The sequence below is a fragment of the Pteronotus mesoamericanus genome, unplaced genomic scaffold (genome assembly GCF_021234165.1).
Source record: "Pteronotus mesoamericanus isolate MK-2021 breed Mesoamerican mustached bat unplaced genomic scaffold, CSHL_Meso_final scaffold_54, whole genome shotgun sequence".
Taxonomy (NCBI): Eukaryota; Metazoa; Chordata; class Mammalia; order Chiroptera; family Mormoopidae; genus Pteronotus; species Pteronotus mesoamericanus.
In genome coordinates this window covers 6,267,938-6,292,821 of record NW_026555321.1, presented here as the reverse complement: position 1 = coordinate 6,292,821, position 24,884 = coordinate 6,267,938, and the positions used below count along the sequence as shown (strand labels likewise).

The window sequence follows — 24,884 nt, the reverse complement described above, 5'->3', positions numbered from 1 at the left end:
CCTACAATTTTAACAGGCTTAGTGGCATTACCTCTAATAGATCAACTGGCCTAATTCCATCGAAGTGGATAATGAGGGGAGGGGGAAGAGAGGTTAAGAGGAGTGGGACAAACACATGACCTTCACACGGAGTCAGGCTGAGGAAAGTCCTCAGGGTTGGATACCATCAATTCTGGATATTCCTGAAGCTTTGAGAGTAGTGGCTACCAAAAGAGAGATGGAAGAATATGGAAATTACATGTGGCAGAAACGGGTGTCCTTACATCCTCTCAACCCACGTTTTAACTCCAGCAGTTGCTGAGGCAACCAGCGGTGCACAGATACTAAGTGCCATGCCTCCGCTGCACTATTTACCTCCTGCTTTCTGACCTGGGGCTGCTCTGTGGGAGCCAATGGGAACCAACTTTAAAAAGCAAACTTAAAAAAGCAAGAAAGAGTCAAAACCCCCATGGAGTAACCCTTGACCAGTGGAACAGGGGCGCTAGTGGATAAATAATGGCATCACCTGTGCAAGGAACAGAGAATTCTGAAGCACATTCTATATGGTTCCTACGAGGGTGACCGGTGAGATTCTGCTACCTACCTACAGTATAACCAGGACAACAGGGCACTTTTTGGGTGCCTTTGTCAATTTCCACTATTTCACTCCCCCTGGTCTCCATACTCCGCTTGCCTAGGTCACCGTCCTGTGCCCATGCCCTCATCTCTCAGGCTCCCCTGTCCATGGAAACCCACCTAAAATATTGGGTACTCACTGTTTCACAGGAAGCCAGGCAGTAACCCAAATTGTATGCTTGCTTTGATCTGCCATCTGTGACATTTCCTGGTCCTCCTTTTCTTTCCCATCCCGATTTACTTTCTACAAACTGAAGTTCTAGTTGGCACAACAATCAAACTTCATTTCCTCCTCACATCTTTCAAGAACTATACCGGGGGATAGAGAGACAAATGGCCAGACAAGGGCCCCAAATAGATGCTGTAAATAGAGCAAAACCGAATTGCGATCTCAGGATGGGGCAGCTTCGGGGCGTATGCCCAGTGCTTATGGCGGTCGCACCTTTAACAGCCCCGCAGTCACTGGCAGCGCTGGGCCATCAGTTCCGAACCAAACAAAGGCAGCAGCCATGAGTGCAGACGCTCTATCTGAGCAGACAAGGCGGATGAGGCAAAGACAGGAACTCTGGGATCTGGGGCAATGGAATTAAGATGGGCTGACAGGCAGAGCAGGAAAAGACTGTTTTATCCCATGAGCAGCTGTGACAAGACTGATGAGCTCCTGTCTTAGGTTTTATACTGCACATATAAGATGCTGAACTAGGATTCCTGTAACAAAGCACCAGTCACCCTCCATCAGTGAAAGCAGTATGCATGTATTATCTGTGGGCTCAGAACCAAAGTCAATGAAAAGCAGAGAAGTGTTTTGTGGGAGCAAATTGTGTGGGTTCCAACCGTGAGCTGCCATGATCTCCGTGGGCTGCCTCAACGTAAATATTTCACAAACTAGAGAGTGAGGAATAAGATTAATGCCTCATCCAAAAGAAGTGGAATCAGCCGCTCAACCAACTACATGTACACAAATTCAGAGCAGCACTATTCACCAAGAGCCAAATGGTAGAAACGACTCAAACTTTCACCCGATGATGAATGGATAAACAAATTGTCGTATATCCACACAATGGAAATTTTTTCAGCCATAAAAAGGAATGAAATACTCATATATTCTATGCCATGGTTGGAATGCAAAGCACTATACTAGATGAAAGAAGCAAACACAAAAAAGTCCCATATTGTATGACTCCATTTATTATGAAATATCCAAAATGGGTAACACCACAGAAACAGAAAGCAGACTGGGGTGGCTGCCAGGGGCTCAGAAGGGGGAAATGAAGAGTAACTGCTTAATGGGCAGAGGGTTTGATTTAGGGTGATGAAATGATTTGAAACTATACAGAAGTAACCCTGGCCAGGTAGCTCCCAGCAGGTGAGAGCACTGTCCCGATACTCCGCGGTTGCAGGTTTGATCTGGGGTCAGGGCACATACAACGATAACGAATGAATGCATGGATAAATGCAACAGCAAATTGAGGTCTCTTCCTTCCTCTCTCTCTCTCTCTCTCTCTCTCTCATTCTTAAAAAAAAAAAAAAGGCTATACAGAGGTGGTGATTGTTGCACAACACTGCAAACATACTAGACATCGCTCAATCATCAACTTTAAAGTGGTTATCTTATAATATGTATATTTCACCTCAGTTTGTAAAAAATGAAAAGTAGAAAGGTTAATGCCTAAAGCATCAGATAACCCTCCATGGACACTTCTAACAGGGTCTGCCTGCCTCTCCCCATGCCTTCCTCCTCATCCAGGAAAGGCTTCTCTTCTTTAGTCCACACATACTAAGCACAAAAGAACATTTTAAGTCTGGTCTAATTTCCCCTTAATACAAAGCAGAATTACATACCCAATGGCACCCACTTGGCCCAGTTCAGACAAGAAGAAATGCCCAGCATACCTGTAAAGTACTGTAAGTTAAAGAAGACATTAAGCTTGGGGATGTTTGTTAAATGTAGCAAGAGATAACTAGAAAACAAGATCTGAGAATGAATTTACAACATTCAATGCCAAGTAAGATCTGAGAATATCCTCTAGCCCAAATCCCTCTTTTCAGTAAGAATTTGAGGCCCAGAGAGGCTAAGCAATTAACTAACTCAAAAGCACACAGAGCCAAGAGTAGAAGAGTCCTTTATTCTAGGTCTCACTGGTCTTACCACTTCACATGTAACAAGGCCCTGATCTTTAACAAGGGACTATTATGCACCCAAAGGATGTCCATCAAGAGACTGTTCAGAGACGGGTAACACATGCATTCCATTAAATACCATGCAGCTGATGTTTTTTTTCAATGACAGAATCACAAACACATACACATGCACTGGCACGGAAAGATTTCCAAGACAAAATATGAAAAACAATGAATCACAGAATAGTTTACAAAGTATGACTCCTTTTCTCTCGGTGAAAACAACGTACACGTCTAGACTGGTTACTCTGGAGGATGGAAAAGGAACAGAGGGGAAGAGAGTAGGGGGCCGCAAAGCACTTCCAACATGTGAAAAAGCACATCCAATCGCTATGTGCACTACCATATTAAAACGAGCGTGAAAGAGAAACGTTGTTCCTTCTCTTCCCACAGGAACACAGAGGCCAGCAGCGGAGCACACCCAGGTCGCTCTCACCGCACCTTCAGCACAGCAAGTTAGCAATTATTCTCTTCCTCATCATCATAATTATGATTAACAGCTACTTTGATTAAGCCTCGCTAAAAGTATTAATTTGCCTATCTTGCAATATCTCTATGAAACCCAAGAGGGGAAATGCTCCACCTACTTTATAGAATAAGAAACTGAGGTACAAAGAAAGCAAATAGCTCACGGTCCAAGGTCCAGACCAATGGTAGAACCATCAGAAGACCCCAGTCTTCCGACTCTCCATCCTGCACTGCGCCCACTAACGGTGTGTGTGCCTACTGATATTTGAAATGAGGAAAGCACTAACAATACGACGAATCACGTTGGCTTCAAAAGCTAGCAAATCAAAGCTGTTGGCTGAAGTTAGTATCTAAATTGCAGAAAGACTTCCTAAGAGAAAAGACAGGGATGTTTTATTCTTATTTCAAAGCCAATAGCGCTGGTAATATTCTTCTGTTATTTTTTAAAAATCACATTCCAAAGAGACACCTCCTCCAGTTTGGCCAGTCTGTACTGGGCATCCCACTGGGGCAAAAATATATATGATTTCACAATGTGTCAAAATCTCAGATGCCCTGGGAGCCTCCATCTACACTGCCTGAGAGAGAAGCGAGTCTTCCTCAAAGAGACATGAAAGAGATGAAGAGCAATACACCCCCCTTCGATTGCATCCCCAGGTCCCAGAACCCCATTTACCTTCGTCGACCAGGGGTGGGGAAGCTGGCAAGAATCTCTGTCCGCATCCGCCCACAGCGGGTTGAGGCAGGAAGAGGCGCTGCTGTGGGTCCTCACCGCGGCAGAGTGCTTGCAGCCCATGAGGAGGCCCACGAGCCCCGCCAGAGCCCCGCCAGCCCTGCGTCGCCCAACACAGCTCGCACGGGCTGTCAAGCTTCTGCCTCAAGCACACATTTTCTCTCGTCCCTTCTCCACTCTGTCAGTGCAGCACAGAGCATGGGGGAAGGGCAGGAATAATACTTCAGGACTATATGATTAGCCTCTTCAGCACTAGCACATGCCAAAAGTGCCACCCAGATCTTCTCAGATTTGTGCAGAATCCTGGCACAGGCTGCAAAGTGCGGGGTTCCTTCCATTCCACGGCTGGGCCTGAGATCGTCCGAGCCTGCCCGGTGGAGCAGGACTGTGAGAGCATTCTTGCTGCACTGCTAAAATCTCCCTCATTTTCTAAGCTGCATCCCTCACTGGGGGAGATGCCCAGGAGTCTCAAGGACATGATGGATGTGCTGTCTCACACCTGGCAAGAGAGCAGGGCCTTTCCCAAGAGCAAAAGCTCCGCTGCAGAACCACCCCGCTGGCCCTGCTTCGCCCTGTACACTGAGACGATTTCCTGGCAGCTGGGGGGGGACAGAAGAGCCTCTGATGAAGAGCCAAACAATGGATGGCCTCAAGTCTCACCTCTGCATGTCCCAGCCATGCGGCCATTTAACCTTTCCAATCCATAGTCTCTTCATCTGTAAAATGGAGATAATACCTAAGGAATACAATTGTTGTGAGACTTACATGAGGCAGTAGTTCTCAACTTGGGGTGACTTTGTCCCCGCCAGCAAGCATTTGGCAAAATCAGAAGACTTATTTGGTTGTCACAACGGGTGGTGGTGAGGGTGCTACTGGCACCTAGTGGGTAGAGGCAACGATGCTGCTGGGCACACCACAGGGCTCAGGACAGCCCCTCACAGCTAAGGCTTATCTGGCCAAAGACATCAAAATGCCAGGACTTAGAAACCGTGGTATATCAGGCAATACATGCGGAAGGCCTTATGAACTACAGTGCACCATTTATCATTATTATTATTATTATTATTATTATTATTACAAGAGAAGGACACGTTTCCTGGCATTTGAACAAATTATCCCCATGGGATCAAAGTAGTTTCCTGCTATTGATTGTATTTTTTTACATCAATACATGATGAGAATCTAGGAACTTCCGGCATTTAAGCTGTAAAGGAGAGAACACCAACATCAGTGCACTGCACACAGTAGGCAGTTTATGAATGCCTGTTGTCCAGTGCACAAGACAAACAGCTTTTGAATCCAAAGACGTATGCAGATCTGCCAAGCAGAAGGGCTTAAGAGAGATAAAAAGAAGATGCCATTAAGATAAGCTGCCAAGAAAAATGAATGAAAAATAAATCTCCTAAATGCAGGTATCAGGCATCAGCAACCCTTTCCAGCTGCTGACCTGGCCAAGGAGGATTCGGAGAGAAGTAAGATCCTGAAGGCAGATGCCAACCTACTAATGGAACTCAGGGTTCCACTGACAATGTCCCTGCATCCTAACGCCAAATGGGCTCCTTTATAGCCTCTCTCGGTTGTTGGAGCCAGGCTTCAGGAGGCTGTGAAGGGCTGTAAAAGCAGCTGAGAGTAGAAGACAAAGGGGACAAAGTTTGCAGTATAGAAATAGGATCACCGCATCTGCAGCATGGTCAGAGACACTGGGGCTGCTGGTGCGTGGCAGACCCAAAAAACTGCAAAGAAGGGTTAGATGGCCGCCTTGAGACCATGACTCTGATCGGTGGGTGGGTGGGTAGATGAGATAGTTTATCCAGCTTAGAGCTGACTCTACTAACACTACCCCAAACATGCTCAACTAACTTCCCAAATATTTTCACTTTCCTACATGTTGAAAACCTATTGCTTACAAAATCTTTCTTCCCTTCTTGGGCTGTAAAGTATCAACTGAGTTCTTCCACATTTCAGGAAGTGTACCAAGTTCTAAGGGGTCAGAGACACTGAGCCTCTGCTTGCCCTGCCTGTATGATTCCTGAATCAGGAGTCAAAGACATGGAGAGGCAGCCCAGCCTGCTGGCTTCAGAGTGTCAGGCACGCGGGGGCCCAATTCAGCCCCTCACCAAGTAGGTGACCTGAGGTAGTTATAAGTAACTTCTCAAGAGTTCCATTTTCCTCATTCTCTCTACCTTGTCAGACGCTTATAAATATTAAATGAAATAATGTCTATAAGGGTGCTTACCACTGTGACTAATATTTTGATCAATTTGGATAGCTACTGAAATAATTTTATATGTTATAGTTATATATTATTGGTCATCCATAACTTTCTCTCATGATATATAAATTATATCTCCATAAACTTGATTTTTTTTAAAAAGATGCCACCCTGGTCTAGTGGCTCAGTTGGTGGGAGTGTCGTCCCACACACCAAAAGGTTGAGGGTTCAATCCCCAGTCAGGGCATGTATCTATGTTGCATGTTCGATTCCCAGTCAGGACGCATACAGAAGGCAATAGATCAATGTTTATCTTTCACACCAATATTTCTCTCTCTCTCTCCCCCCCACCCTCCCTTCCCAACAATAAACATATCCTTAGATGAAGATTACAAAAAAAGATTAATACAAAAGACAGCATACAGAATGCTCTTGAGAGGCTGTCCAACTGTAAAGGCCAACTTTCAACTCATTAGCAGTTTATCACTAATTTGCCCCAAACTTCCTTTCTAAATCTCTATCTTCCATAACACATAGTCCTCCCGCCTCTCCAAGGCCCAGTGTTCTTACCAGTTCTCCACATTGGCCTGATAGTGGTCACCCTATAATGCCTCCTTCCCCAAATTTTCTTTAACTATCAAAAATCCACTGAATTCCTTCAGGGTTAGTCTCAGCTAAAAAAGAGCAAGTGAGTAACTACTTGTCTAAAATTTATACTAACATGTAAATGACTTATAGGAAATATCTTCCAATGAATATATGTACTTTAAAAAAAAAAAAAAAAGCCCTGGCTGGTGTTGCTCAGTGGATTGAGTGCCAGCCTGCGATCCAAAGGGTTGCTCGTTCAGTTCTCCATCAGGGCGCATGTCTGGGGCACATGTCAGGTCCCCAGTAAGGGGGTGCACAGGAGGCACCCACACATTGATGTGTCCCTCCCTCTCCCCATCCCTTCCCCTCTATCTAGAAATGGATAAATAAAACCTTAAAATAAAAATTTTTAAAAAAACAAATCTTGTTTTAAAAAGTGTTAAGACTATACATGATTTTTTTTTAAACTTTTTAATGTGGAGATAATTTCCACCTTAGAGAAAGTTGCATAAAAGAACATCTGTGTATCCTTTATACTAATTTCACCAATTATTAACATTTTATCCCACTTGTTTTATCATTTGTTCCTCTCTTCTCTCTCTCCGCACTCTATACACATACAAATACACACATAATTATAATATATTGGTTGACCAAAAAGTTTGGTTTTTTTTTCCCCCCATAAGATGGCTCTAGAAGCACTGAGTCATCTTCAACTTCATTCGAAATAATTTTGTTAAGATTGCATTTTGACAGCTGTCATCTAAGCGTGCATTTAAAAAAAAACAACTTAGCAAAACTGGTGAATTTGTGTGCAGTCATTTTAATACTGAAGATGGAAAAAGATACACAACAGTTTTAGCATATTATGCTTTATTATTTCAAAAAAGGTAAAAGCACAACTGAAATGCAAAAAAAAGATTTCTGTAGTGTATGGAGAAGATGCTGTGACTGATGGAGTACGTCGAAAAGTGGCGTGTGAAGTTTCATGCTGGAGATTGCTCACTGGATGATGCTCCATGGTTGGGTAGACCAGTTGAAGTTGATAGAGATCAAATTGAGACATTGAGAACAATCAACATTATACCACATGGGAGATAGCTGACATCCTCAAAATATCCAAATCAATAAAGTCATTGGTGAAAGTGAAAAATGTGTTTTCTTTTAATGGAAAAAAACCATACAGACTTTTTGGCCAACCCAATATACAAATAATTTTTCCTAAGCCATTTTAGGGTAAGTTATATACATCATGGCATTTTAAGTATCAACTGCTTCAGTGTATCTTCCATAAAAACAAGAATATTTTCATACATAATCACAAAACAGTTGTCAACTACCTTATCTGATGCATTGTCCATATTCTAATTTTGCCAATACAAAATTAGATCCAGTTTAGGGTCAGGTATTGATGCATTTAATTGCCATGTCTCCCGCTTCAATCTGGAATATTTCAATCTGGAGTATTTCCACAGCCTTCTCATTATTTTATGACATTGACATTTTTAAAGAATACAGTGCCCAGCCCTGGCTGGTGTGGCTCAGTGGACTGAGCACCAGCCTGCAAACCAAAGGGTCGCCAGTTCAATTTCCAGTCAGGGCACATTCCTGGGTTGCAGGCCAGAACCCCAGTAGGCAGCCCTCGAGAGGCAACCACACACTGATGTTTCTCTCCCCTTTCTCCCTCGCTTCTCCTCTCTGAAAAATAAATAAAATCTTTAAAAAAGAGAGAATACACCGTGCCCATGGAATATGTTTTTGAGTAGGAAAACCTTAAAAGTCTCACTGTTGTTTTCTAGTCCCTGGCCTTGCTTTCTTTTCACAGAACCTATCGCGACCTGGCATAGTCTGTATGTGTTGACTGGCTCCCCCACAAAAGTGTAAGCTCCATGTGGCCAGCCTCCACAGCCCACCCTGGCCCTCAGTGCCGGAATACCACAGCACACAAGCATTCCATACTTGTTGACCCTTCTTCCAAAGTTTGCCTTCTAAGCTTTTCTCTTTTAGTCAGCAAAAGAGGCACCAGATGAGCCCACTCTGAACAGCTGACCCCAGCTATCTGCCTGGATTCTCTTGTTTTTAGTAGGTTCATTCATACATGTCTATAGTGATATTTGGTGTGGGAAATGTCCTCAGAATAAGATTTTCTATCTTGCCTCAAATCAAAACTTCTAACAAAGACCAATCAATATAAGATCATCCACCAATATTCTAGACAAAAAGAGCAACTAAGCTACTTATTCTGGAACAAAGCCCTACTTAAATACAGATAAATGGTGGAGTAAATTAGTTCAACTGAATCAAAACTGCATTTTTTTCCCCCTAAATACACATTTTTTTAACCTGAAGTCCCCTTGCCTAAAATCATCATCCTGGATAGCACTAATACTTTCCTTTTGGGCAAAGCAGGCAACCTAATATTAAAGTTATGCTTGAGAAGTGAAATGAAATTGTTGCACTTTATTAAGACAATAAAAAGTCCCCAAACTTTATTGTTTTAATAAAAGCTGTTCTTAAATTGTGTTTTATTGACTTAATTTGATGGTGTGTTTAAGAAGATGATGTTTTACTCTTAATTTTACGCACCCAAATGGTAAATTATCTGTGAAAAATTTCAGAAGAAAAATGACACTGAGCTTAGTATAACATGAAAATCAAGTTGCCTAATAACAGAAAATAAGAATATAGAGCCAAGTGCAAAGTCAAGTCTTCAGATGAGTTTGTCCAACTTCTCCTACTTGGAGTGAATCAAGCCCAAGCTTAAAACCATCATTTTCTATTTCCTCCAAAGACTTGCTACTTAGGAAAACAGACCGAACCCCCTGATGCTCTGCTTTCCAACCTGGTGCACCTTATATCCCCCGGGTCTCAGTGAGAGATGTGGGTTGTTTACCCAACAATTTGAGGAAAGAAAATAAAATAGTTTTAAAATACTAAACCGGGCTGGTCTATTATGTAGTACATGTAACAGTAAGATGAACAAGTTGAATTTTTGAGACATAAGCAATTTCTGCAAGTGTTTTCACATAGGCAGCATTAACCCCCGCAACCTCAAGAGTCATTCATTGTCACTGTGGTCGCAGGTAAAGAAGTTCGGCTCACAGGACCCAGGACCCAGGACCCAGGACCCAGGACCCAGGACCCAGGACCCAGGACCCAGAAGGGCGCTAACTCTACTGTCAGCCACCCGCCCCAACACCAGAGGCTTCAGCTCTGGAAGACGCCCCTTGACATTCATCATTAATCACTGTTTAATTCAAATACAAGGAAGAAAAGGAGCACTTCCCCCCCAAAGAGCATTAAACTTTAAACACTTCAAAGCATATCGAGTAAAATCAATTCTGAGTAACGAGAATAGAAGCCTAATCTGAATTGGCAGGAATTTGGAATTATCGAATATCTTCAAGGACATTGGATTTTAAGGCTTTCAAGTGAAGAATTTAATGAGGAGCCGATTAATCAGTGCCTGCCTGGGGAAGGGCTGCCTGCAGACGAGGACCGGCTGGACAGCGGCCTGAGAGCACAGGACTCGGCCAACCACCTGGGCTCCACTTTAAAAAGACATTTACAAATTCGAACTAAAGCTGTTGGAGCAACCAGTTTATTACATATATAATTAATCAAACAAGGCACAGTGTAAAATTTTCAAATAGTACCAAAAGGTCCAATTAAATGGCTACTTTCTTCCTAGTTCCCCTTTCGCTCCCCAAGCAAACTGCTGTTACTAGCCCTTTGCACGTCCTTCCAAAGATTTTGTGTGCCTGCGAGGGTATCTTGACTTGCTCTGTTTGTTATTTGTTTTAAGCAGTTTGTTGGTTCCACAATGGTATGCCTTCTCCACCCCACCCCTTTTTTTTTTTTTTTAACTTTTTCTTCCATTTTAATGTTTGGTTGTTTAAGTAGGTAAAAAAAAAAAAAAAATTCTCTTCTGATTATTTGAGACTCAGTTACTGATCAGAAATATTCCACTTCGCCAGCCGTGCGCACAGCCTTGGGCACCCGATACTGGCCGCCTCCCAAGGAGGCCACCTCAGGAGGCCCGGTCTGGCAGGGTAACCCTGTCACCCAACAACACCCCTTATGAAAACTAACTCAGTATCTGGCTGTACAGTAAGAGACAACAGATGCGATCTCATTTAACCGTCACCACACCCACAATTCAACCTTCACATCAACGATTGTTGTCCCTATTGCAGAGATGAAGCACCGAGGCTCAGTGAGTAACTTGCCCCAAGTGGCACTACAAGGCTGGTTTTGAACGCAGCCCTGTCCGCCCTATAGCCTCACAGATAGTGAGGTTGGAGCCAATCCCATAGACCATACAGTATGAACAATGCCAAACTACTTAAGCCTGCATTATACCAGAACTTTCTAATACACGAAGAATATAACCATGTGGGCAGCCTATCAAAACTTTTGGGGGTACAGTCATTACAATCAGGATTTAGGGGAGATTCTTAGCTACTACTCCTGAGGGACCCATCTTTAGGTGAAATCTAGCATTACAATGGAGTTACCTGTCAAGTCAGATGTTCTAGCAGAGCCAAGAGTCTGTGTTATAAAAAGAACGGACATTGAGAAGTGTTAATGTCATTTAATCCTAAAAACCGCCCTGTACAGTTGATGCTATTTTTGCTCAATTTACAGAGGTGGAACCCAAGGCTGTAACACAGATGAAGTTACCCTTGATTATGAGACTAGTTCGTTGATATGAGGTGCCCAGGCATAGCCAGAAACCAGGTCCACTGACTCTGATTCCCTATTCCATCCACCATACCAGATGTTCCATTTGTTCTCAAGAACTTCACTTACATCAGCCCTGGCTGCTGTGGCTAAATGGATTGAGTGCTGGCCTGTGAATAAAAGGGCCACTCGTTCGATTCCCAGTCAGGGCACAGGCTTCTATTGCAGTCCAGGTCCCCAGTAGGGGGCTCCCAAGAGGGAACCACAGATTGATATTTCCCTCCCTTTTTCACTCCCTTTCCCCTCTCTAAAAATAAATAAAATCTTTTTAAAAATTTTGCTTATATTAAAAAAGGTAAGACCATAGAATAAGAGGAAATATTTGCAAATCATTTATCTGATAAGGGTCTAGTATCCAGAATATATAAAGAACTCTCACAACTCAAAAGTAGAAAAATAAAAATGATATAAAATCTAAGTAGGCATTCCCCAATAAAAGATATGTGAATGAGTGGCCAATAAACATATGAAGGGATGCGCAACATCCATTTGTCATTAGGGAAATGCAAATGAAAACCACAGAACTTCATACCTACTAGGGTGGCTATAATTTAAAAAAACAGGCAATATCAAATATAGACAAAGACACAGTGAAATCTGAACCTTCCTATATTGCCAATGGGAATGTAAAATAACACAGCCACTTTGAAACTACTGAGGCACTTCCTCAAAAAGTTACACATAGAGTTACATATGACCCAACAATTCCACTTCTGGGTAAATACCCATAAGAGATGACACAGGCATTCACACAAAAACTTGTATACAAACATTCATTGAAACACTATTCATAATAGCCAGAAAGTAAAATCAACCCAAACATCCATCAACTGCTGAATGGATTAAAACTGTGGCACATCCACACAACGGAGAACTATTCAGGCACAAAGATGAATAAAGTATCAATTCATGCCACAACATGGAAGAAGTCTGAAAACATTATGCTAAGTTAAATAAGCCAGACACATATTTATTGATGCCACTTACATAGACTATCCAAACTAGGCAAACCCATGGAGTCAGTGGTTTGTAGTTGTCAACGGCTGGAGAGAGGGTACAGGTACGTAATGGGGCGTGACAGCAAACGGTCATAGGGGGCTTCTTTCAGGGGGTGATAAAATATTCTAGGATGAGATAGTGAGGAGGGTGATGCAACTTTACTCAGGTATGCTAAAACCACTGGACTGAATTGTAGTCTTTACAAGGGTAAATGCTATGCGAATTGTATCTCAAGTTTTTAAAAATAGACAGCAGCCTCTCACTAGCTGTGAGCGGGCATCTTATCTTCTCTGTGCCTCTGTGTCCTCACCTATAAAATGTGCTAACAGTAGTGCCTGTTTCATAGGGCTACTGTGGGGAAAATGTAATATAATCCAAGAAAAGTACGCTTCTTAGTACCTGCCACATAGCAATGTATGGATCAATGTTGTCTATTATTATTTTCTTTTCCCCAAAAGGTGTCCCTTTTCCTCGTTGTTTCCTGCTTAGAAAAAAGAAAAATGAAGACACGCTTTGCTTGATGTTACTCCTGATTTTCAGCTACAGGAAGCTAATAGCTCTCTTTATGTAAGTAGAATCTGCAAGTACTTGATCTAAAACATGCAATAATATTTGAGGCAAATAAAATGCCAGTTTGAATATAGTTCTTTAAGGAGCCCAAATCCAACACCACTACTATTATTAATAAACTGCTGTTAGGAATACTAATGCTAGAGAGGAGTGAGGAAGGAGGAAGCAGGGTGGACATTTGCTGAGAGACTAAAATGCACTACGTAGTTTGGATCCACCATCCCCTGTCAAAGCAGCGGCAGAGATGGAGGATGCCACCACAACGTCCCCCTAGTCCTGGGCATTAGAAACATAATCAAAAGGGCTGACGCATGTGCACACACACACCCCATGAGAAGCACCATGATACAGTGAGTACTGGTATAAATGGGAACACAGAAGACAGAAGATCCACTCTAACCAGGCAGGTGAAGAAGCAGGCACCTTCTTCATGGCGCCTGGAAGACCACATGGCTATCTGCTACATGAAGAACAGAGAGGAGAAGGCATTCCTAGCAGAGGAAACAGCACAGAAACATGAAAGCGCGCAGTGCGCCCAGAGAACTGCTCGTCTGAAACACTGAGTACCCGAAGGTAGAGGGAGGGAAACTGGACCTAAAATGTGATGGGCACTCAGTGTCAAGGTTAAGGTCTGGACTTCATCTTAGGAAGTGGGGCGCTATGCAAGGTTCTTGGAGCCGGGGAGTGGCACCATCAGCAACCTTTCCTTGCTCCTCAGCTCCTCGCAAAAGCACAAACTGGAAGTTGTCTGGACAAACAGCTGCAGTGGGGTGAGCACGTAGCAGAATCTACCACAGGAGATCACCAGTTCCTGCTTTCAGATAGGCGAGGTCAACGTCCCTGTGGCACAGACGAGGTCACTGGAGAAGTGAGAGTGGCCAAGAGAGTGAATGCCGAGGCCATAAGGCGGACCGGAACTCCGACAGGAAGGACAGCAGGGAAGAAGCGGAGGACTGATGGAACGTCTGAGGAGCGCCAGTCAGCCTTTTTAGATGTAGAAGGAAAAAAAAACAAAAACCATCCATAGCACAAGAGGGAATAAAACTAGACACTGGTCAATTCCTCCTGAGAAACCATGAAGTAGGAAATGAAGCGTTATCAGCACTGTCCAACAGAACATTCTGTGCTGCTGGAAATGTTCTCTATCTGAGCTGTCCAATACTGAAGCCATCAGCCAAACGTGGCCACTGAGCACTTAAAATGTGGCTTCCGGAGGTGGAGGGACTGAACTTTACATTTTAATTTCAGTTCATTTAAATTTAAATTGCCTCACGGTGGCTTGCAGGCCTCCATTTGGGACCACACAGTGTTAGGACCACCTCATCCTGTTCCTTACATCTGCTGTTTTTAGACAAGGGGAACAAAGGGAGTTTGGAATCCCTTCCCACTTTTTAATCATTCTATTACCTCCAAGTTCTCCCAACTAGTTCTGAGAAGCCTCAAATTCATTTAATTCTAAGAGAGATGTATTTAATATCGTTTGTCAGATTACCACCAAAGCTCTCAGCATTCAATGAGTTACCAGCAGTGCCCTCTCTAGGTGGCAAAACTGGGTATTGTTTCAAGGAGAATCAACCCATATTTCTTCATTGCTAGCATAGTAAGTATACCCGCATGCATTTTTGGGTAAATAGTGGGAACAGGTGGGGCCAGGACATTTGACTACATGACACGTGAAGTCCCTTGTAACCAACCGGTTTCAGATTCTACAGATGTCCTGGGTTAGTCTCAGCATTGCAGGTGCTTCCTGTTGAGGCATCCTAACCAAGGTAGCAAAGCGCCTCTCCATCACCCTCTGGCTCAGACCCCAGGGTGGCAGAAAGTCAGGAAAGTCTGGGCAGGAGGGGCGGAGAGACAATGAAACAGTAGCTTCAAATCTCTCTCCACACTTTGCTGGGGATTTAACATACAGTCAGAATCCCCCAGCCACATCCCTCTTTGTGATTCCCCAGAAGCAGTACACACCTCCTCCATGCACTCCCAAATAAAGGAGGTCTGGAATGGCCCCAAACAGGGCTGCCTGCACCTGGCAACCCAGCTACCACTAGCCGGGCCTTCCGAGCCACCCATTTCTGTGCACTCAGCCCAGCACACAGCCCTCGGACCAACAGCACCCAAAGAGCACACTCCCCCAGGCCAGAGCGAACACAGAGCCAGTTTGCCGGGCCAGCCCATCACTCTTCAGCCTCCCTTCTCACTGTGCAATGCCCCTCATGCCCTGCTTGAGCTCCTGCATCACCGGGGAGTACCAGGTATCACGGCAAAGCAAGGGATGTGGGTTAGGAACTACCTACACATCACAGGTGCCAGCCGTCGCGGGGAGGTGCAATAAGTATGGGCAGACGGTGCTGGGCAGTAGCTTCCCCAAGGCCACAAGGGGAGAGGAAGAGCTTCCCTCTACTCCCGGCGCTGTCCTCATCCAGCCACCGCGGCACAGACAGTCTCACATGCATTCATTAGTATGCCAACTATCATCCTGGGCGACTGGGGAAAAAAAGAAAACTACTAGCAACGTGGGCAGCTTCCAGCATGAATATTTATACACGCGCTCCCTGACACCCAGCAGCTTTCGCTGCTCATTCTAGACCTCCTAAGACTTTTAATGAATTTATAATCCCATATTAGGCAATCATATTCTTCCACGACCAAATCTGCATAAGACTGTACCCTGACATTTACATTTTAATTTAGAATTACCTGTCAAGGACAAGGAGCCCTAACCACACACCAATGTGGTCCAGCCACAATGTCTTCAAACTCTTTACACAGTCAAAGAAAGAGTTCCTGAGACCCAGGGTCTTCCTAAGTGAACACAGTCAGTGTTTGCTCTCAGAGAGCACGCGGTCAAGTGCAGGAGTCAGACAGGGAACTGGATCATCAGAGCCCAATGTTGTAAATGCAAGGATGGAGTCAGGCCTGGGGTCCAAGAACTCAGAGAAAGGATTTCAAGTACAATGAATATTATAAACTACTTCAAATGCCCCAAATACCTACATTTCCTTAATTTACCCCCAGGTTGGCGGGGGGGGGGGGGGGGGGGGACTAAATTTTCCATATTATTAGATGGGTAAATCACCAATAATAACCTCCCTTGACTTCCTCAACTTCCCATCTAGATCTGTACAAGAGTAGGACAAGGAATGAGGGATGAGAAAGGACTGAGGGGCAAGGGCTGGAAGACAAAACACGAAGGAAATGCCAAAAATGTTCTAAGAAATAGGCCATACACACTCACACACTCACGTTAAAGATCAAACACAGAAAACAGGCCTGTGGCCAAAGTCTGGCGCTGTATTCCTTTCTATGGCAAGCTCAGCTACCCAGGAAAACAAATGCATCTACATGAGAAAAAAAATCAAAGAAATATTGAAAATACAGTAAGTTTCTATCAGATTTAGTTTTTAAAAATTCTCTTAATTACTTAGATGAAAGCCAGTGAAACTAAAATCTTCAAAATTTGATGCCCTTTAAATGCTTTCTAATCACCTGACCATTGACCGCATGAACCCACTTTTCACACAGGTCAAAAGCAATTTGAAAACAGCATTATTCATGGGTTTCTCTGACTCCCCACCTGTCCCCCAAATATTGGCCTCTGCTGATTTTGAATGACCCTGAGTTCTCTGAGGTGGCCATTTGAAAATAATGGAGCCTATCTGAAAACAGACACATAACCACAAATGGATTAAAAAGCATACTTGTTTTCCTTGAGAGGGTTCCTCAAACCTCCAGAGGGGGCTAAGATGCTGGACTTCCAGGCAGCGGTCTAACTGAAAATGTTCTACTGAGCCCCTAACTCCTCGAGTGCTTCATGTCAGCTGTGGGTTTTCTCCTGCGTTGTCTTGCTTGAGCAAGACATAGGACAATATGTAGGAGGCAGATGTCACCATTTCAAAGATGAGGACAGAGGCCTGGCCGGGTAGCTCAGTTGATTAGAGCATCATCCTGATACACCAAAGTTGCAAGTTCAGTCCCCAGTCAGGACACATAAAAGAATCAACTAATGAATGAATACATAAATAAGTGGAACAAGTCAATGGATCTCATTCTCTTTCTCTGTCTCTCTCTTTCTGCGCCCCCCTCCACTAGTTTCCCTCCCTCTCCCCCTTCTCTGTCTCTAAAACAAAAAAAAAAACTTTTTAAAGATGAGGATAGAAAGTCAGAAAGAATAAAGAGGAACTGAGCAGGTATGTCCAACACATAACTGGCAGAGCAGGGATTCAAATGTAGGTCTTCTCACTCTGCACCCTACAATTTTTCTTCTAAACCAGAATGCCGTGAATTGAAACATGGATATACTCAATCAGAAGATGCTCGCATTTCAAAGTTTGAGAGACCTGCCAAAAATGTTCACCTTGTATAAGCTTACATCACCAAAAAAAAAAAAAAAAAAAAAAAACTAATTACTGCAAAAAGCCACTATTTCTTTTAGGAAAATTCGCTAAAGGAAATTTTGGAATCGGAATCTATTTAAAAGTCTGAAGAAGGGTTCCCTTGATTAGGTTATAGGTACCCTATTACAGACTTATCCCCTCCATGTTATTAAATAGGAGCTTCATGGGTGGGGGGCGGGGGGGGACAGGGGGCAGTACCATCATGAACCTTCTAACCAGCTCCTGCCAAGAAACTAGGATGGGAGATGAGCAGGAGGAAGCATGTTTAGCAACTGGGAGTTTCACAATATCACCTACTTGATAAAAACAAGACACCTACTCCTGCCCTTTTGATACTTTCAAAGTCACACACAAGCAAATTCTCATGAGGACAGTTCCTTACACTCTTAATACTTTCCCAGTCAATGCTCCGCTCTACACTGCTTCCATTTTAATACTGCACGAAAAGTAGGATGTCTCCTTGTTGTTTGTGTTTTCAGTGAAAACCAGCATTCTATTCTCCGTAGCAGACCAGCCTTGCACCCTCACAACTACGCTTCAAACAACACCGGAGCCCGTAACATGAACCTATGTGATGTCTTTTGGTCGTTTCTCTCTATCCAGAAGCAGAAACTGTCCCAAAGGGACCCATCACCCATGGAGGGACGAAGAACATGGCAGCCCTAACTGACATCTGTGAGGTAGGAGCAGGAAACGAGAGATCGGAGTTCAAGGCCACGCTCCACAACCCTCCTGGTGGGAGCTTCCTTGCGGGTAAACCAATGGGGCCTGGACCAGATAGCCAGACCTTTCAAAGAAATTATTGGCTTTTGAAATCCTATCTGGAAATTAATTTGGGAATTAAGATTTTTCATCCTAGATTTAACTTGGGAATTGGGAATCACTTTTGATTTGTGAAAGTAAGACGGTGTACTAAGGACAAGAAGTATGACACACTAAAATAGCTAAAATCAAAAAGACAGTTACCTACTGATACACACAACAGCATGGCTGAAACTCAAAGTATTACTCTAAATAAAAGAAATCTGATATGAAAGGCTGTATAATTCCACCTACAGAAACATTCTAGAAAAAGCAAAACTATAAACAGAAAACATATCAGCAGTTAGGAAGGGCTGAGGAGGAAGAGGAGGGACCAAGTACAACAGGGCAATGAGGGAACGTTTGCGGATGGCGAGAATCTCATTGTGGTGGTGGGAACAAACACCGCTGAATACAACCGACGAAAACGCCAACTCTGCAGTTAAAAGGAAAGAATTTTACACTGAAAAGAGGTGTGTTTTACTTTATGTAAATTCACCTCAATAAATCTGAATTTTTTTAAAAAAGGCAATCAATCAATCCTCTATCATCTTCTACAACAAGGATATTTTCTTATTCTTTCCAAAAGCCAAGAAATGTAACTTCTAGATAAAAAGCAGCCCTTTATAAAGAACAAAGGTGTCTCTGGGAACAACTCCCTCCTTGTTTTTCTCATTTCACTTCTGGACCAGTGAAAACCTCCCCCAGGAACCGCCTGAGACCAGGTGCGGGTTCAGAACGTTGGACACGAGGGTCACCTGCGAAGCCTTGTGCAGCCCCGGAGCTCTATGAATCTCTCTCTCCCGCAATTCTCCCTCACGTGACTTTGAATGACAGCACCTTCTCAAGTTTTTATAAGGTAAAATTCCAAGTAGCTGTAGGGAGACTACTCATTATAATCTACTGGGGGTGGGGAGGCGCGCCCTGCCCTGCTGAGAGAACCAAGAACACGGCAGAGAGAAGGCGGAGCATCAGTTCCTAATACCCCTGATGCCAAGCGAACAGCCATCCTACAGCTAACTGGACATCACGTTTGTATGCACTCTAAGCCTCACTTCATTTTCACTACCAACTTCTGCCTAAGCAGCCTTGGACTTCAGAATACTTCTGCTAAATAACAAGGTCTGTTCATGACTTTAAAAGTAGTATTCCCTAATTGATCACGATAACTGTGCTCTGAGTGAGTGGTGGTAGCTCCAGTTCTCCAAGAAGGAATCCTATAGGCCCTAATAGCTAAAGTATTATTTATTTTGGTTCTAATATTAATAGATTAACCATATTCTTGAAACTACCCAGAGAATATATCGGGAAATCAAATTCTCCTCCAGACAACCTTCAAATTATCCCATTTCTTTAAATTCCCCTATTTCTTACTACCTTCAGGATTGATAACTTTATCATTCCTTGTCTCCAGTGATTAATCAAAACACCAATGCACTAAAATTGGTTACTCCCACCTGAATTTTGACACCCAAAATAAATTCCAGAGGAATCAGTGATTTAAACAGGATAAACTATCAAGTTGGCCAGAAAGTCCATTTGGTTTTTTCAGTAAAACAGAAGACACATTTTTCATTTTCCCCAATAACTTTACTGATTCAGATAGTTCGAGCATGTCAACTATCTCCCACTACTACTGGCTTCTGCACTACTAGAGGCACTGTACAGAAGAAACTAAATGAACTTTTTGGCCAACCCAATATAAATTCACTGGGAGAATGTTTCCATAATTTTGAAGAGAGAAGCCCCTTTCTACGTGATGCAAAATCAAAAGCCAAAAATGAAAGTAAATTTGCCCACAAAAAAATTAAATATTCTGCATAGCAAAAATGTGTATTCAAAGTCTAAATACAAATTACCTACTAGGAGAAAATATCTACAGTCCAAATGAGAGTCAAAGGACAAATATACTTAATACACATATAGCTACAGCAAATCAAGAAGAAAAAGATGAACTCAACAGAAAAGTGGGTGAAAAAATACAAACTGGTAGTCTGCATAAAGAAACAGAAGTGGCCAATAAACATTTGAAAACATACTCAGCCCCAGTCATGATTCTGGAAATGAAAATGAAAATAAGGGGGTCCATTTCTTACCTTTGAGACGATCAAAAACTAAATGTCACTAAGAGCCACCATTGTAGGGGGAGGCACAAAACTGATGGAAGCACACACTAGGACAACTTTTCTAGAAGACAATTTAGCAATATCTGTAAAAATTCCGAAGACATTTTATGACCCAACAATTCCACTGGCATAAATTCATACCCAGATACAAAAAGATGTTTATATTATAGCATTATGCATAACAACAACAACAAACCCTGTATGTCTGTCAGGGGAGTACTTAAAGCACTGACATCCAAAGTGAGTGTAATAGAGATCCATATGTCTAGTAGGGAAAGAATCTCCAAAATATATTAATAAGTGTGGGGAGGGGGGGTATGGAGAAAAAATGCTATACATAATAAGATCCCATTTGTATTAAAAAACAGATGTATATACAGATACAGATGAACACACACACACACATACATACACACCTTAATGTACTAGAGTGACATAGATCAGTTGAGGGCAATTATCTCTAATGATCATACATGGCAATGGTAGATATATGTTATTTTTTAAGATTTTATTTATTTTTTAGAGAGAGGAAGGGAGGGAGAGAAACATCAATGTGTGAGAGATACATCGATTGGTTGACTCTCACGTGCCCCCGACTGGGGATCTGACCCGCAACCCAGGCATGTGCCCTGACTGGGAACTGAACCAGCGACCTTTTGGTTTGCAGGTCAGTACTCAATCCACTGAGCCACACCAGCCAGGGCAGATATGTTCTTATTTTACCCCATTCTGTATTATAAAAAGTAAAAAGATACATATAAAAAAATTTAACTGCCCTGCCTACATATTTATAACATGCTGGTGAAATGTCTAGAATCCTAGTATAATTCCTGGAAAATAAAGTCAGTCAGAGGGGGGGAAAAAAGCTTTAGAAATAGGGTTCTATGATTGCCCAGATTCTACTTGGGGCAAGTCAAGAGGAGCATTAGGCTGAGAGCAACTGTACTAATAAGCAAATCAAGGAAAAGACATATCTCTAGAAAGGAAAAATGAACAAAATCCTGTGGAGATATCATTTCAGGTTGTATTTGGAGGCAGAACAGGGAGGTCTAAACTAAGCAAGACATTTCCCAGGGCCCTGAGCAAGAGAGCAGGTTACAGTAAATGGAATCATCAGAAATTTCAAGTGTGGCTCTTTCTAGCTGATGCACAGAATATGGAAAAAGACTACAATTATTTATCCTAAGTAAATCTGAACTAATGATATAAAAGGGATAGGCCTTTGAACATTAAAATTAATATTTATTGCCCTGAATAAATGCATCTTTGCAGTGATTTCCTGTATTTTCATGACTGGAAATCCTTTGAATAATCCATGAAAATGCCAACCTCCTACCTCCCTCACATCTGATCCAAGATCTCACCCTGAATCCTGAGAAGAAAATAATTCATACTTGGATGCCAAATTATCCGAGAACGTTTTTATGCACTTAGAATGCAGAAGCTCCTGGCCGAGTACTTAATCAATGTGGGGGTCTAGGTTTTATTTAAGGATCAGCGACAATAAGGAGTCTTCATGAACAGTAAATCTGACTACTCTCACTCCACGCAATGAAATCATCCATGCAAGCTTCTCAACAGACCAATTAACAGCTGCCCAAATTGTCAACACAGAAAGCAATAGATGTGTCTTTGCAGAATCAGTTCCAAGAAAGTGCCTGCGTGCCTCTTCATTCTACACATAAGCAAATCCTACTACTCTCCTCTTGGCTTTCAATGTTAATGTAGCAGGACAAGTATGAATTCCACTGCAGTGTATGACGTTTAAAAATAACATGAAAAACAGCGTCCCCAAAGAAACAGATACTTGGGCTAAAGGGTAGCCATTCAAGTTATTGGAATGCCTCCTTGCTCCCCCGTGGCTACTCACCTTAGAATTCATTTCCATATGATACTTGGCACACGCGCGAAGCTGAGTCACCCAAAACTGTCTCTCTTTTGCATCAGCAGCTAAAACAGAGAAAGAAACACTTACAGCGACTGTTCCAAAACACATCCAACCTACTCCTACACCCACCTAAGGAGGTGGGGGGGGGCAAAGGGAGTGAGGGATAGAGGGAGAAGGAAGGAAAAGCAAACACAGATCTCGATAGTCTCAAGTAGCGTGTACTTACGCCAAAAAAACCCAAAACAACAAAAAAACCCAATTACACTAAATCTCAACAGAAAATTCCCTCTTCAGCCACATTAATAATGTATTCTGAAATATCTGTTACAAGAACAATTTTGCCATTTTTAACCTTCTCTGGAAAAGTCATTTCTGCTTCTTTAACAAGGCAGCACGGGAGAGAAAACATGATTATTTTTAAGTGCCTCTGCCACATGTGGCTAATAGGAGGATCAAAGTACAGCTTTCCGGGGCCTTTTTGTTATCTACCAGGGTTGTACTGCAGAGTTATTAGCATTTACAAAATAAGCATTCAGTTGAATTACCATTTTAATATGTGCTCTCAAGGATTCACATTAGGATTCACATTAGGATTGGACAGAACAAGAAACCAAATGCCGCCTCAGAGATCCCCGTATTTCCCCCAAAGAGACATTAAAGTACAAGTCAACGGCTTCGTCATAACCTTTCATCAACACCCCCTTCTCCTCAAGCACATAAAACTATTTCCTTAAAATATTATGGATATATAACATGTCCTAATAAAATTTAAATCTTCAATTTAAGTGAACAATTAACTACATAAATATTTTAATATAATATTAACTGCACAAATGTTGACTATGCAGAAAACAGAACATTCCACTAGAAATAACTGTTCACAAAAAGTGGGCCTAAGTGTCATTTGTCAGGAAAACTCAACTTCAGCTCGATGGTGCAGGTGAAGAAATATAGAGTTGTAGACCAGCGTCAAGACCAGGTGAACTGAACTTCCAAAGACAAAGATTTTGCAAAAACCAGAGCCTCTGTTTCTCAGGAAATATGAAGAATTAATTGCCATTTGTGACAGTGCCATCCAAAGGCTCGGCACTAACAATGTTCCCAAAAGCTGTGCATCTAATGACATCAAGAGTCAACTCTCTGTGTAGGTGGGATATGGAAGGAGGCAGATGCCCAGGCCCTTGTGGGATGGGCCAGGACGCAGCCATGGGTAGGCAGAAATTTACCCTGTCTTTTCTGCAGTTGCCAAGTTTAAGTTAATTTAGCTTTTGTGATAATTTCATGTAGATAATAAAACTTTTATATTTGCTATTAAAACTACCCTTTAAAAAAAAAAAAACACCCTGGGGTTTAATAACCCAGAGGATAATAACTCAAAGGCAAAGTGAGAGGCCTCAATTGTCAACTTTGCTGGATTTCTCTCTTTTGTATGGGTTTGTGTCATTTATAAACCACAGGCGGGGGAGGGAGGAAGTGACATTAAGTCTTACCCCGGCTATTATTTCTGCTCTAACAATTTATTAAGCAATAAACAGCAAAGCAAAACCAAGGACCATATAAATCTAGCCAGCTGGAAAGCACACTGCATGAATCTTAAACAAGAACATGAATCTTAGCTCAGTTCCCCAAAACTGAAAAACTTTCTTGTTCAACTACAGACATTTTTATGTCATGGGCTTCTGGATTGTTTTATGGATTCTGAAATATGATTTCTATATAGATAATAAAGAAACATTAGCTTATTCCACCGGTTGAGAGTAAAGCTTGGAGGCGGAGCACTGGAACGGACTGAGGTGAGGAATCAAGGCCCTCGGTCAGGCTTTGCAAAGGCGACCTGTCCTGGTCAGTTCCTGGGGTCAAGGAGAAATAATAAGAGGCCTTTTCTTTGTACTTAGCCTTTACTTGGGCAAAGAAAAATGTCATAAGAATGCACAATTACCTCCTAATGCTTAATACATACTACTTTTCCTCAGACCTTAATAAATAACATTGACTCTGTGTATGTGTATACTTTTGGGTTTTCATTTGCTTTTGTTGTGTTTAGTTACTTCGTTACTGTTTTTCTGGCAATGCAACTGTAACAGAATCCTGGAAGAATGATGGAGCAATCAAATTGCTACAGTCAAATCTGGCATTCCTGAAAAAGCTGTGTGATGCATGTTGCTTGGGGGAGGGGCAGGCAGGACCTATATGACCCAATGCTGGACTCTCTCGAGCCACGCTCACTGATCAGGATCCTGGGCGCAAATCAGTTTTCAAGCAGCAAAGAGAAGGAGAGAAAGCATACAACAGGAAATTAACACCAGTTGGTCTCTCACCGGGCTCACAACAGATTAAATAAAACATAAGTGAGGAGGCCCTTTACTAAGATGGTTCTAGAGAGACTTTGAGGGAGGGCACGATGGCCTTTAAAAGGCCTGTTTTTGTCCTTATACAGCACAGAGTGCCCACAGGGCACTACAGTGAAGATTCATACTATACACTGAGCTCATAGGAAAAATCTGCCCAAGTCCTAAGACTCAGCTGGCTTTGCGATCACTCACCTTCCCTTTGTCCTTAATTCCTC

The 24,884-nt window shown here is 42.6% G+C and overlaps 1 protein-coding gene across 1 annotated transcript in view; it reads right to left on the bottom strand.

Moving 5' to 3' along the window:
* OSBPL10 (oxysterol binding protein like 10) overlaps positions 1 to 24,884 on the bottom strand; it is a 244,442-nt gene that overhangs the window by 133,585 nt on the left and 85,973 nt on the right. The window contains exon 3 of the mRNA XM_054595865.1: positions 22,301 to 22,380. Coding sequence (XP_054451840.1) covers positions 22,301 to 22,380 — 80 coding nt within the window. The remainder of the gene's footprint in view (positions 1 to 22,300; positions 22,381 to 24,884) is intronic.